The sequence below is a fragment of the Phytophthora cinnamomi genome, assembly GCF_018691715.1.
Source record: "Phytophthora cinnamomi strain GKB4 chromosome Unknown Contig0, whole genome shotgun sequence".
In the NCBI taxonomy this organism is placed as follows: domain Eukaryota; phylum Oomycota; class Peronosporomycetes; order Peronosporales; family Peronosporaceae; genus Phytophthora; species Phytophthora cinnamomi.
In genome coordinates this window covers 759,506-773,056 of record NW_027150933.1, presented here as the reverse complement: position 1 = coordinate 773,056, position 13,551 = coordinate 759,506, and the positions used below count along the sequence as shown (strand labels likewise).

General features: G+C 53.2%; 7 protein-coding genes across 8 annotated transcripts; 4 read left to right on the top strand and 3 right to left on the bottom strand.

Moving 5' to 3' along the window:
• Positions 1 to 1,523: 1,523 nt before the first annotated feature.
• On the top strand, positions 1,524 to 2,735 carry IUM83_01861 (Amino Acid/Auxin Permease (AAAP) Family; the record flags this gene model as incomplete). Its single annotated transcript, XM_067925747.1, has 1 exon — positions 1,524 to 2,735. One exon carries the CDS (start codon positions 1,524 to 1,526, stop codon positions 2,733 to 2,735), a length of 1,212 nt encoding a protein of 403 aa, XP_067800802.1.
• A 178-nt stretch (positions 2,736 to 2,913) lies between these two features.
• IUM83_01860 (endonuclease/exonuclease/phosphatase family domain-containing protein 1-like) lies at positions 2,914 to 4,362 on the bottom strand (the record flags this gene model as incomplete). The annotated part of the gene is made up of 1 exon (XM_067925746.1): positions 2,914 to 4,362. The coding sequence occupies one exon, from the start codon at positions 4,360 to 4,362 to the stop codon at positions 2,914 to 2,916; it is 1,449 nt and encodes a 482-aa protein (XP_067800725.1).
• Positions 4,363 to 4,712: 350 nt separating this feature from the next.
• On the top strand, positions 4,713 to 6,673 carry IUM83_01859 (WD40/YVTN repeat-like-containing domain; the record flags this gene model as incomplete). Of its 2 annotated transcripts, none has more annotated exons than XM_067925744.1 (9): positions 4,713 to 4,993; positions 5,082 to 5,158; positions 5,223 to 5,386; positions 5,470 to 5,662; positions 5,769 to 5,989; positions 6,053 to 6,258; positions 6,331 to 6,381; positions 6,459 to 6,551; positions 6,610 to 6,673. In XM_067925744.1, 9 exons carry the CDS (start codon positions 4,713 to 4,715, stop codon positions 6,671 to 6,673), a joined length of 1,350 nt encoding a protein of 449 aa, XP_067801115.1. The 2 variants fall into 2 exon arrangements, with proteins under 2 accessions (XP_067801115.1, XP_067801116.1); XM_067925745.1 differs by having other exon boundaries at positions 6,331 to 6,384.
• A 248-nt stretch (positions 6,674 to 6,921) lies between these two features.
• On the top strand, positions 6,922 to 8,040 carry IUM83_01858 (Exosomal 3'-5' exoribonuclease complex, subunit Rrp46; the record flags this gene model as incomplete). Its single annotated transcript, XM_067925743.1, has 7 exons — positions 6,922 to 7,153; positions 7,232 to 7,374; positions 7,490 to 7,503; positions 7,569 to 7,620; positions 7,709 to 7,778; positions 7,852 to 7,900; positions 7,965 to 8,040. The coding sequence occupies 7 exons, from the start codon at positions 6,922 to 6,924 to the stop codon at positions 8,038 to 8,040; spliced, it is 636 nt and encodes a 211-aa protein (XP_067801114.1).
• Positions 8,041 to 8,214: 174 nt separating this feature from the next.
• IUM83_01857 (Betaine aldehyde dehydrogenase) lies at positions 8,215 to 10,175 on the bottom strand (the record flags this gene model as incomplete). The annotated part of the gene is made up of 6 exons (XM_067925742.1): positions 8,215 to 8,329; positions 8,410 to 8,597; positions 8,681 to 8,782; positions 8,844 to 8,938; positions 9,556 to 9,672; positions 9,743 to 10,175. The coding sequence occupies 6 exons, from the start codon at positions 10,173 to 10,175 to the stop codon at positions 8,215 to 8,217; spliced, it is 1,050 nt and encodes a 349-aa protein (XP_067801118.1).
• A 121-nt stretch (positions 10,176 to 10,296) lies between these two features.
• Positions 10,297 to 10,740, top strand: IUM83_01856 (putative protein BRICK1-B; the record flags this gene model as incomplete). The annotated part of the gene is made up of 4 exons (XM_067925741.1): positions 10,297 to 10,301; positions 10,381 to 10,481; positions 10,548 to 10,614; positions 10,680 to 10,740. The coding sequence occupies 4 exons, from the start codon at positions 10,297 to 10,299 to the stop codon at positions 10,738 to 10,740; spliced, it is 234 nt and encodes a 77-aa protein (XP_067801117.1).
• Positions 10,741 to 10,808: 68 nt separating this feature from the next.
• IUM83_01855 (putative protein phosphatase 1 regulatory subunit 7) lies at positions 10,809 to 13,399 on the bottom strand (the record flags this gene model as incomplete). Its single annotated transcript, XM_067925740.1, has 8 exons — positions 10,809 to 11,743; positions 11,811 to 12,076; positions 12,165 to 12,418; positions 12,495 to 12,650; positions 12,715 to 12,910; positions 12,976 to 13,106; positions 13,182 to 13,268; positions 13,346 to 13,399. The coding sequence occupies 8 exons, from the start codon at positions 13,397 to 13,399 to the stop codon at positions 10,809 to 10,811; spliced, it is 2,079 nt and encodes a 692-aa protein (XP_067801136.1).
• Between the last annotated feature and the right edge of the window lie 152 nt (positions 13,400 to 13,551).

The following is a 13,551-nucleotide window of genomic DNA, read 5'->3' as shown; positions in this document are numbered from 1 at the left end:
TGCCGGTTCCAGTTCCGCTTTGATTGCGTCCACGGCCTTCTGAGCTCGCTCAGCACTGCGACAGGCGAGCACCACGTGCGCCTCTTTGCGAGCCAGCTCTAGCGCAGTGACGAAGCCGATGCCCGAGTTGGCGCCTGTGACCACAGCTACCTTGCCGGCCAGCCGCGGAATCCGCGAGACCTCCCAAGTTGCCAGGTCCACCATTGCGAGCGTCGATCGTTGAATCAAGTCAAGTGATTGCGATTCGTCAGTTACAAATCGTAACCGATTCTATGACCCGGGCCTGAAACGAACCCGGTGAAAACACAAACCCAAACCCGGTGAACCCCAAACCCGGATGTTTTGCCGACCATTATTTATTTTAAATAATAATTATTGTTAATAAAATATCGTTAGGAAAGCAACAAAAAGTTATTATTGTCAATAACAACAGGTTTGGGTACTGCACAGTGTTACATGTACTGTACTGTACAGCTGCGTCCACTTGGTCACAAGTACAAACCTAAAGTCAGATGCGCTTGGCAACTGGCAAAGTATTTTCTGGTCGCGCAGGTGGCAAAGGATAACTTATCGTCGATAAGGACTGCTGCTGTTTAGCCTTGCACACCTAGTTCAACCCCGTCGATTGTAGGGCCTGCAATGCAGGCACGCCACTCATCACTTCGTTGGCTAGCTCAAAGTTTGGGGGTGAGGTTGCAGCGGCACGCAGAGGACACATCGATAATGTGAGCGGTGATTCCCGTTGACCTCCACAAGCTGGGCCCCGCAGCCGCTGTTCTCACCCGGCAGGATCGATCTCGAAATTGAGCCCCATCGGCCTATCCATTCTTGCGGCATGTGAACCGAGGTGGCTGTGTCCTATCCTGCGCGCTGCAACGTGAGCTCACCTGGCAGAGCCTATCCGCAACCACCAGTCGCGCCAGGGCTCCGCACACCCTGATCCCGTTACCACCACGAAGTTGGGACCAATTTTATCCAAGGTCTCCGTTATCATGAGCGATGTCTGCGTAGATGGACGAGTAGCCAGCTTTATCGGCGTTGATCACGACGCGCCATTACACCGTTACCAGTGGTAACTGTGTAACTTACCAGTATTGACGGACATACGTTTGCTGCTCCGCCGCTTCTTTGACTTGCTACGACACCCCTCGTGCCCAGCTCTCGCACAAGTCGCAGACAGGTCCTGAAGGCAGAAGGCTTCAAGACCTGTCTGCGACTTGTGCGAGAGCTGAAGCGCATTCAACCTCTGCAAATCTGAATACCCGTGCACACCAACGTACGATTGCCAAAACGTCTGCCCTCTTTCGTGGGGCACGGGTCACACCTGACGCCATCGCTACACGTACTGTACAGTACGCAAATCCCCCAGGTCGCAATTGCGACTTGCCCTCACCTCTCCCTGAACCCCGGGTTTGTTACTTGTCCCGCCACGCCAGTTGAACTGGTGCAAATGCTCATTCCGACATTCACCGCCAGCAGTGACCGATCCGTCTCCCCGCGAACCAAATCGATCGTCGCGGGCCATGGAGTTTAAGGAGTTCCGCAACCGGACGGCGCGCGAGCCCAACACAAGTCCGTACCCGCCAATGGACTTGACCCCAAAGGAGAAGGACCTCTTGCGGCAGCTGGCCAAGGACTTGGTGGCTGTCAACGTGGAGGAGTTCGAGGAGTTTCTCTTCGACAACAATGGGGTGCTTCCAGAACACCAGTGGGAGTTCGTGCGTCGTGACGAGCAGGTCGAGACGTTCCTACGTCGCCGGGAGAAGTACGGCCTGCGTGGCTTCGGTGCTACAAAAAGATTCCGTCGCGAAACTTCCGACACGAGCGCTAGCATGAGTAGCACCAAGAGCGACGAGCTGACTTCGTTGGATGTGGCGGATATCCGCTCCGTCGGCTTCAAGGACGGCACGATCGAAGATGGTGTGTATGGTGCCATGAGCCCTACCACAGAAGTATTTCGCACAAAGTCCGCCTACGTCGACGACAAGATCGAGGAGTGTAACGTGCTGGCCCTGATCGACAACGTCACGGCGGCAGACCCGTTCACGTCGCTCACTATCCGCTGGCGAGTGACCGAGAACCCGCCGGTGATGCGAACCTTCCTGAAGAGCTACGACCACATCTACCTCGAGGCCACGGGCTTCACTACTCTGAGCAACGGGGACCGAGTGAGTTACCAGCTTCTACACTCCATCGACTTCCCGCACCTGACTCCTCCGCTTTCGACGCATTCGAGGGGCCAAGTCGCTGGTATTCTATTCTTCCGTCAGATCGATCAAGATACCGTGCAGATTCACGGTCGAGCTGTGTTCGCTATCCCCTTTGAGCGAGCACGAGCACTTTTCACGCATATGGTGCTGGTTTCCATGTCCAAGTCGTGCATCAACATCTTTTTTGCTGCCCACATGAAAAAGCTGCGCTGGGCAATTCAAGAACGGAGGAAAAAGGGCGTCGACTCGCTTTCAAGCGCAAGCTCCGACGAGTGCAGGGTTTGTCAGAAGAAACCCACGGTTCGCAAGGGATGCAGCTGCATGCTGTGCGGGGAGTTTCTGTGCAAGTCATGCCGAGTATCTCACAAAATCGCTGATATCGGCCCTGACAACAAGCTCTACTGGACCAAGGTCCACGTGTGTCCATTCTGTATGACACAGGTCATTAAATCAGACACGACCATTACGATGCGCTCTGAGATCGCGGCAGGCGAGTACCCGGACAGAGATAATAAAAGCATGTAGATGCATGAGAGCTTGTGTTAGTTTGATAGTTAGGTGGTAGATACTGTAGCAGCACGTAGTGCTTATGACAACATACAGTTGGTTCAATAATGTGTGCATTCTGCCTGAAGCCATCATTGGCAACTTACACAGCAAGTCAGAGTAATGCTGACCTTACTGCTGTAGTAAGGTGCTGTAACTATTTAATGCCCGTATTGTTCCTGCTAGCAGCGAACGCGACCCACACAGGACAATGATCCGAGAGCTCGTACCCGCATTGCACGCGAGACATATACGTTTGTAGTCGCGGAAGCATGGCATCCATTGGGTTTTGAACGGAAAGACGACTGCTCTTTGAAGGAGGGTAATATCGCCAATCCACCCGAAGGACACCGCTATCGACGAGGTAGTCGCCCACTTCACCTGAGTTTTTGCTGCTGCTAAAGTCTGAAAGATCGAGCCAAATGTTGTCGTAAAGTTTTCCGAATACTGTGGTGGAAAGTGGTGAGCGGATCAGGGCCATCTTCTGTGACCCTAGACTACCGAGCACGTCCTGCGGCGATAAGTTGAAGTCGCCTAGCACCACCACTTTCCTCTCATCAGCATAATTTTTGCTCAACTCCATCGCCAGTCTGTTGATCTCGACAATTTCAGCGTGACGTTCTTCCTTCTCGCCAAACGACACATGCACGTTCATCATCGCGAGCTCCAGCTGCGATAATCCCGACTCTTTGGTCGCTCGGAAGGTAGCGACGCACGGTAGTCGGTTGAATACCTTCTTGTTCCCTTCCAAAAGCGAGCACTTCTCAACAAGGTGGACAACACTACGCCTGTAAAAGAAAGCATAGCGTTCAACACGTTTCTTGGTGCCCGGCGACTTGCGCCCCACCGGCTCCGACACCACGTAGTCCCAACCAGGTAGCATGGTCTTGAGCCTCTTTAGAACAATCAAGTCCCTCACTTCTTGCAGCGCGACGACATCAAACTCATCCAGCACGTCCGCAATACGCTCCAATAGAACTGTCTCCTTGCGTCTTGAAATGTTGCGGATATTCCAGCTCGCTACGATAAGCGATCGCTTGTCACGTTCACCGCTATTCCACATCGGGAACACATTTCCGCGCACGTCTCTCTCAACCTCCCGACAAATGCGGAAGTTCTCGTATTGCGCCACTCCATCTTGACTACACTCGGCACCATCTTCTGACCCTTCACCCTCACTCTGTCCATCTTCAGACCTCACTCCCACGTGAGCCCCCGCTTGCAGTTTAGCGTAAGATTTCGCGCCGATGCCTTTCACGGCCAGTAGGTCCTCCTTCCGATGGAACGGCCTCGCCTCAACGATCCGTTGAGCCAGGGCTGGCCCCACCCCCTTGAGTTGCTGCAATTGCCTCTTGGACGCAGCGTTCAGGTCGACTTTAGTGGGAATTGTATTGGGTTTACCACAGTCTACACCTAGTGTCCGTTCACCGACACACACTTGGTTCTGCGCGGTGATGGCCGCCAACTTGACGGGGCCGATGCCCTTCACTCGTAGTAGGTCCTCCACCACCGAGAAGGGGCGCAACTCGATGATCAGCCGCGCAGTGACGCACCCCACGCCCGGCAGCTGCTGCAACTCGAGGGGCGACGCCGTGTTCAGGTCCATAGTTAAAGTGCAATTTTTTTTTCATTACGAGGCACTTCCAGCAAAAGTGGCTGTGATTGGAACAAAATAGCACCGGCATGTAAGTGCTGCTCTAGGACTCGGCCATTGTGACCACCACAGGTGCTACTGAATCGTGGCCCAAGGTCTACAAGGAACGATATCGATTAAGAAGTTTGAAAACGACGGACATCTTTCGCAGTACGATTCTGCAAAAATTCGTGCACACCAAGCCATTACTACGCTAGTAATGGCTTCGTCGGCGGCAAGATGGAAATGACGGAGTGAAGAGGTCGGCTGTCTTCACTCCGTGACAAGGTCGAGCGAGGACTGCACTTGCAAATTGGCGTCCAATGTCGACCGTGTCTTCTTCGTCATCTCCCGCTTCTCCTCCTCCGGCGGCGACGCCGCCGGTGGAAACAGTTCCAGCAGCGGCGGCAGCTGACGCCGACAGCGAAAACAGCTTCTGGGACATAATTGCCCAGTCACACCCGAACTTGGAGAGCTACAGCGACCAGGAGATGGACGTCTCCATGTCGGACTTTCCGACTTTAATCTCGACCAGCATGACTCCCACTACGGCGTTGACGGGAGCATCACCCCTGCATGACAGTATCCCGGAGATTTTTGGGGAGTATGTCTTCACCTCTTTCTTACACTGCACTTTAGAGTAGTAGATAACTCACTTTCTGCGATGTATGCGCCTTATCTATCGATCCCAGCATGCCGTCATACTCTTCACTAGCAAGGCCAAACCACTACGTCACAGTCGGCACCCGTCAAGATGGCAGTCCTTTCCGTACGCAACTCCACCTTATTATCGTTTTAGCCACTTACTACTAACATACGTCTGCCGTGTATAGCGCTTTCGAAACCAATCCTTCGCGAGGACGGGATTCTGCTGGTGGGAACGGAGATCGTCGCAGATCCATCAAGCCCAAATCACGAAAAGAACCGCATTTTTGTGGCAAACGTCCTGACTTCCAGCGGCGCAACCCAGCCGATGTCACACATCGAAGTTGAAGAGGTGCAACAAGCGCATGTTGGTCTACTTGAACTGGTATTTCATGTTCTGATACTAATGCACTGTGGACTACTTCTTTTATGCAGGACATTCGTGACCTCCATTGGGTTGACTCCCAAATCGCTGTCGTCGCGGTTGGAAAGGAGATTCAGCTGATCCAGCTTGCCGACCCTTCCGTGGGTGGAATAGTTATCGCAAACCCGATCAGTTGTGTCCACTCGGATACAATCAGAGAGCTGGCCGTCTCGGCCACCACGGCATCACACGTGCTTTCTGGGGGTAAGTGTGGGTTTGCTATCGCTTCTTTTTTTCTTTCTTTCTTCCTTCCTTTCTTTCGTTCGTTCGTTCGTTCTTAAAAACGAAAATTGCTGATTTCACCTCCCAGGGTTTGATGAGACTGTCGTTGTCACCGATCTCCGGAGCACGGCAGACCCTAAGGCTTCTACGGTCATTGCCAAGTACGACGCACGAGACGTCGTAAGTAGTGTTCGGTGGTCGCCTGCGGGCGCTTCGCAGGTGAGCTGGACCACGGACGGGGGCGACTTCCAAGTCGCAGACTCTCGCGTTCCGTCGCCTCAGCTACAGGTTCCTTTGCACAAGTATTTGGTACGTTTGTTCACCTTCCGCTGCTATGAAGTTCAGCATAACTAACGATTTACTATTCTGCAGCATGTTGGCAAGCTGGGTGGGCTGTTCGCGCACGAATACCTGAGTGACTTTAGCGTTGCTCTGGGATTCGAGAGTGGCTACGTCGCGATGTTGGACCTCCGCCTGCCTCGACACTCATTTTGCACTTCACTGGTAGAGTCGAGGCTGACGGCGATCGGCGAGATCCGACGTTCTGGCACCAAGCTCGCGATGTTTGGTCGCAGCGGGTATGAGCAATTCTAACTTACTTGTTTGATGTCATTTTTGACGAGTGAATTGTATGATTGATTTGATGCCAGGTTTTCAACTGCACAGCTGACTGCAACGGCCGACAGTATCGACCACATCACGTTGTGCGTAATGACGTCATTTTAGCATTCTTTATGTTGTTGTACGCTGACTGTATTATCGCGATCGTGATGTTTAGGCGGCAGCAACCGACCCAGATTGCCGCAACTTCCTACAAAACCAGCGGCGACTTCTCTTTCGAAAGTGGAGCCCACCTAGCAGTCTCTGACAAGTACGTGGCATGCTTGTCGCGCTGAGTTGATGTGGGGCTGACAATTATTTTGTGGTAGCATGGGTATTGTGTCAGTGTACACGGACAACAACATCTTCGGGAGCGGAAGTAGCGGGTGGTGATGTGGCCATACAGGTAATAGCGGAGAAGATCGGTGTGAAAGAACGAAGTATAATACTTACATTGCTTAACCAGCGTGAATCTACATTACGAGATTAAATCTCAATTATTTACACCGAACAATCGAGTTCGTTGCACCCATGTTCTTGTCGCTTGGGGTGATTTAGATTAAGTACGAAGGTCAACTGGGTGGTACTCTGTACCATCTGGGCTTTTTGAAGCCGAGTCCATTTCCGATACGCCTGCATCAATGGTGACGACGACCCCGAAGCGCCAGGACGGCCGCGCCGGCAACGAGCTGCGGCCTTTTGCGTCCGAGCAGGGCGCGCTCTTCCGGGCCGATGGTTCTGCGCGTATGTCGCACGGCAGCAGCACCGTGCTGGCGGCCGTGTACGGCCCCGGCCAGGCGCGCAACTGGCGCGCCGAAAAGACGGACAAGGCCACGCTGGACGTGTGCTTCAAGCTGGAGAAGGGCATCATGAGTACATTGCACTGGGTCTCTATTGATACGTTGCGCGGGTTGGGTGGTGGTGCCAATGGTCTCGTGGTTTTATTGACAGCGTCCAAGGAGAAGGAGTACGAGCAGATCATCCGCGAGACCTTCACGCCCGTGGTGCTCACGGACAGCTTCCCGCGCGCCGTCATCAGCATCGTGGTGCAGGTCATCGAGGACAATGGCTCTATATCCTTTCCACTGTTTTTTGTGTGTGCATGTGTATTGCAATTGAGGGGTGAAGGGAACATGTTCGAACGTGCTCATTGGTGTCCTTAACCTTTGATTCGACTCGTCGTCGCTTGAAATCAACACCTCCTGGCAGTTGCGATTAACGCGGTGAGCTTGGCGCTGATGGATGCTGGAGTCCCTATGCTCTCTGTCGTCACCGCCACTTCGTGCAGCATTTTCCCGGATGGCAATTTGTACCTGGACCCGTCGTCGGTTGAAGAAGAGGTAGCGCTGCAGCCGACGCGGGCTATCTACTACGTTATGGAGTGCAGGAGGTCTCACGGAAAGTGTTGCGTTGCTTTCAATTGTACAGGAAGCGGTTTCTTGGGTCACCACTGCGCGCTCAAGCACAAGCGACGGCGTTTTGACCTGCATTACCAACGGTACGTGTTGAAGGCACATCCAGATATTTGTACTCCGTTGCGGGAAGCTAATGTTTCGCGATCTTGTGTGCAGGCCTGCTGTCAGAAGAGCAGTACTTCGCGTGTTCGGAGGCATGCCAGAGGTGCGTGATGAGCTCGAGTGTGTCTGGATGATGTTCAAGACTAACATCGGTCGCGACTTTACAGGGCATCAGAAAGTGTGGCTGCCTTCTTCCGCATCGTCCAGCAAAAGAAGCACCCACTTGAGCCAGCCACTCAGTAATTTAATACTGGAATAGAGAGCCTCGTCTTGCTTTACAAGTGCGAATGAGGTGGCAGCAGCTCCAATCGAAATAATTGTTTCGCTGCCGTTGTGAGTAGTCTTTTACACTTGCTATGATGTCAAAACTCCGGTTGCATTTGCTACAGAGTTTGGTCGTTTCCCGATACCAATAGGTCAGCCGTACCGAACCGTGTCATCGACAAACCAGTCAAACTTCTCGTTTCCAAATCCGACTATCACACTTTTGACCTGCGAGTACGAGCGATACGCCTCCAGCCCGTTCTCTCTCCTGTAAATCCACGTTAATACATCTCATCGGTTAGGATGATCTCGTTTGCTTATTTTTGATACACGCAAGGCAGGACTTACCCCATGCCGCTGTCTTTCACGCCACCCCAAGGACTGGATGGGTCGTTGCGATGGTGGTCGTTGAGCCAAATAATACCAGCTTCCACACTATGTGCTACGCGATGAGCGCGCTTAATATCGTTCGTCCATATGGCTGCACCAAGCCCAAAAGACGAGTCGTTTGCTAGCCGAACAGCTTCGCCTTCATCCTAGAGCCAACAAGGCAACACGCGACAAAGTACAATAAGTGCATACAAGCCAACATCCCGTTCAAGGGGGTGAACAAGCGCACCTTAAAGGAATACGCAGCAACGACAGGGCCAAATACTTCTTCCTGGACAATCTCCATAAGTGGGGTAACATCCGTGATCACTGTCGGCTCGTAAAAGTATCCCTGTAGTACGTTTGGAGACATTAGTGCCAATAAAAATGCCTATATGAAGGAGTCTACACACCTTGAGACCTGGGGCTCGGCGTCCTCCACATCGTATCGCTGCACCAGCTTGCTTGGCACGCTCCACCATCGCATGGATACGAAGGAGGTGCGGTTCTGAAATGATGGTTCCCATTTGCGTTCGATCATTAAGCGGGTCACCCAGGCGGATAGATTGCACTTTTGCCACTAGCTTATCGATTAGCTCGTCAAAAATGGATTCATGGACGATCAAACGTGCTCCTGTTACACAAGTTTGGCCACTTGCAATGAAGCATGCAAATGCTGCACCATTTACCACTTCATCCACGTCCACATCGCCAAAGACCACGATCGGTGCCTTTCCGCCAAGCTCCATCGTCGTACTTGCGAGGTTGCAACCTGCCGCAGCTGCAACGCGTCTCCCAGTAGCTGTTCCTCCCGTGAAATCAACTTTCTTAATCGACGGGTGCTCTGTAAGAGCTTGCCCTGCGACAGCACCAAGTCCAGGGACGCAATTAAACACCCCTGCAGGTAACCCTGCCTCGTGACACAGCTCAGCAAGCTGCACGACGGTGAGAGGGGCCAACTCCGACGGCTTCACAACCACCGAGTTGCCCGCAGCCAATGCAGGAGCCAACTTCTTCACAGCTATTAGCAACGGATGGTTCCACGGCGTGATCTATATCAACGTTAGGACATAAAAGCAATTCGTTTCAAAGCCTACACGCACGTCCTCCAACACACTAACCCACCCACCAGCCCGACAGTTCCGAGCGGAAGACGCCGCACATAGTTCACGTACGGCCCCGAGAACGGCGGCACCGATCCCTCTGATGTTCGTGCCAAGGCCGCGAAGTACTCGAACCATTCTAACTCATCGAAACTCAACGTCACTCTATTGCTTCCTCTCTCACAGAATCCCTCGCAGTCACCACTCACCTGGGATTCTCATCAACTGCGCCCGCATCTCGCGAATGGGACGTCCAGTTTGCAGGCTCTCCTTCTCTGCGAACTCCGGGATCCGCTCGCGCAGCGCCTTAGCGATGTCGTTGAGCACGTTGGCTCGGTGAGCGACAGAGGCCCGGGACCACGCGCCGTCTTCGAACGCCCGATGAGCGCTGGCTACAGCTCGATCCACATCTGCAGCCGTTGCGTTGGCCACGAAGGCGAGGCGCTCCGTCGTCGCAGGGTTCTCCACCGCCAGGCGCGAGTCTTCGCCTGTCGCAGAGGAGGATGCGAACTTCCCGTTGATGAAGAGGCCGTACTCGCTTCGGTCGAAGGCCGCAGACGACGCCCAGTGAACGCGGCCCGCGGAGCGGGGTAAGCTGCGTGCGATGAGCGGCGAGTGCGGGAGAGCAACAAGGCTCCACATTGCAGCGAGGTGTGAACTCGAGGCGGCAGATTGAAGAATGATTCAGTGGATCCACTTGGGCGGGAATGACAATCACTCTGCCAACTTCAATGCGACTGCTTGCACATCAGCCAATCAGAGAATGGCGTGAGTATGCTGCTGCAGGGGTATGGTGCTGGTGCTCTTCTCTAAGGGGGGCTTGATGTGTGTGCGTTCTTGAGGGAAGCTCCAAGGCGTCGGTGCTCCGCGAAGACTGGGCGACGGCCGAGCAGATCGAGCGCGTGCAGCTCCAGCTGCTGGACGTCGTGGACTTCATCAACCGATTCCGTACGCCCATTCACTACACCGGACTCACTAAGATCTCCCAGCTGACGGGGTTTTACGTGTGTGCAGATGCCAGTGCGAAGACAAGGCTGGCGGTGCTGAACGAGAAGATGACCGCGGTCGAGAGGAGCCTGAGGTTGGTGAAGATAACTTCGTAGCTGTTGGTGGAGTGCCGCTCACGCCAACAATGCAACTGACTAGATACGTGGAAAACGCCGTGCGCAAGGCGAGGCCCATGAGCGCCGCCGACCCGGCACAGTAGAGCACATTACTGTTCTCTTCCGAGAAAACCAATGATATGGTGAATTACTAAAACCGTCCTAGTCTTCCTTACACTTGGATGTTGTCGGAGCTGCTGGGTCGCGAGGGCATTCGAAAGGTTCTGTAGCCCGTCCTTGACAGCGACGTCGGCGGTTTACGTAGTTCAGCGGTCTTGATAGGATCCAGACGAGGAGAGTCCGACCAGAACTTGGCGGGGTCAACGTCCTCCTCTGGCTGCTCTTCAGGTCTGGACTGGTTGTCTTCAGGGGAAGCGTTCTCCATGGCATGCTGCATAAGGAAAAGTTTCATTTCAGCTTCGATCGCATCGCCGTCTTGTTGTGGCTCCCACTGAGAGTCACCTCCCGTAGGTTCGCTAACCATTTCTTCTGGTCTCGTACTTGTTTCGTTGTTCTGCTCGTGCTGCTCTTGCTCTGCTTGAACGAACTTCGATTCCGGATCACGAAGAGAGCCTGATTTCGATACCGAAAGGAGTGGGGCAGGTGGCAATGTAGTCTGAGTCTCCATTTCACAACCTTGTGCAGGTGTCTGAATACCGACAGGTCTGTTGTGAATCATAAGCGACTCGAGTGGGTCCGTACCGGCGTCCACACATGATCTTCTGATGAGTGACTGTACGGTTCTCGCGCGATGCACGATTTTAGGGATCCGTTCTGTCTCACTAGCAACACCCACGGAAGTTGTGGGCAGCAGTGCCGAAGAAGCGAGCTTCGTAGCATTACGACCATCGCTTGGTGCAGTCCCTGCCTTGGCTGCAGATTCGCGTTTTCTCGCTGCAAGAGCTGCCGTAATAGGATCTACAGGTGCCGAAGTACGTCGTTGAAAAGGCTTTGGCTGGTCCACCTTCTCGACGTTGTCAGCTGCTGCAGATTGTTCGGTGACGCCCCCCACGCGATGCAATAATTGCTTCATCTTTTGCAAACGATTGCGTACTTCCTCTTGAGCTTTGGCAAGCTCGTCGTCGCTGGTTAGTTTCGTGAGATTACCTTTGCATACAGGGAGCACAATCAGGTTAGTGCATGATGGCACTCCTGAACGATAACGAATACCAACCAATTCGAGCTGAAGATGTATGAAAAACAGGAGCCGAGTCGGGCGTCGCAGGTCTCCCGCTGGGTGTTCGTGCTCGTGCACTGCCAGGTCGAGAGGCCGCTGAACCTGGTCGATACGCGGGCGTTGACGCTCTAGAAGAATTAAGCAGCTCTTCTTGAGAGACAAGGCCCTTCTTCAGCTTATCGCGATGGCTCTGTAATTGCGCATCGGTAAATGCATCCAGTGTTTTCAGCGCCGGAAGCGCCGACATCACATCGATGAGGTAGCTGGACAAAATCACGCACGAATACACACACACCAATACAATTGCACATCAGTGCTGCAAATTCTGGTATCGAAAGTTAGATTGCGTACCTGCTCGAGTAGCAGCATGGATTTCCTTGCAACCAAATGTCTTGCAGCCCCTCACATTTTGCCAGACCCGCAACCTGGAAGCTCGACGCGATCTGATTATTTCGCAAGTCGATAGACTCCAGCTGTGGGCATCGAGTGGGCAGTGAATCAAATTCCACGATAATGTTGTCGTGAGCGTAGAGCTCGTTAAGCTTTTCCAGTGGCGTTGCCATGCCTTGGAAGTCCGAAATTTGGTTTCCATTCACTCGAAGCACCTACAGCATATAATGTTCAAGCCAATCAGTCTGTCAGCTATCCCACGCGAGCTACGTTACGGGTCGTGAAACCTACTATCAGATTCGGTGGCATTATGCCTTGCAAACTGGTGAGCTTGTTTTCGGATAAGTTCAACTCCTCCAATTTCGTAAGGTGAGCGAGGTTACCGACGGAAGACAGCTCATTCCCAGCAAGATTTAGGTGCTCCAGATTGGTGAGTGCATCTAGTCCCTATGATATATAACGTTGTTGGTAAATATCTCAAGCACGGGTAGGTTGACCAAAGTATTTGTACCTCTGACGCTGCACCGTGCAAACGGTTCCGGCCCAAGTCCAGATGAACAAGTAGCCTGCATCCCCGAAGGTTCTGCACAGAGGCAATGCGGTTACCGTTCAGCCACAAATTCTTGAGTCTGCCCAGCGCCAAGAAGTCGCTGGATATTTCTTCAATCTGGTTGTCGTTCATCTGGAGACCTTCCAAGTTGGAATTTCTTCACAGGAACAGGACTTAGCTCCACCCCCGCATTCATTTCAATTGCCAACAACGACCACTTACGCTTTCAGCCCGATCGTGTTGGTGAGCTTGTTGTTGTAGATCTTGAGCTCCCGCAGCTCTCTGGCCGTGCTCACATTGCGCAGCGACGAGATCTTGTTGAACGACACATCCAGCGAGCACAGCTTCGGCAGCTGCAATGACGCAAAATACCACCTTCAAAATGAGCGATACCAAAACGGAGACGACAGAAATCGCATTGGTTGCACCTCCGACAAGTTGCCAAGCTCGTTGATCGAGCGGTTGTGCGCATCGATGGCGTACTTGCTCGAGTTGAGTTCCGTCGAGAGCGCCCTCTGCCCAATAACACACCCACACACACAGTCAGCCACACCACCTATCAATACAAGTCAACAAAGCAGCAATCGTCCACCAGGGCAGCTCCGTCGAGCACTTGGATCTGCGAGGCGTTGGTGTCGCCTCTCATGATCGAGTCGCCCGTAGTGTGCCTCTTCGCGCTTCAAGCTGTTTGTGTCCAATCTATGTACATCTATTTTCAGCCAATCCGGGAGCGTCACGCTGTTCAAACCGAATTCCCGCGCTCAGTATCGGAACTCGCCCGAAGAAGCCGCCGCCAGC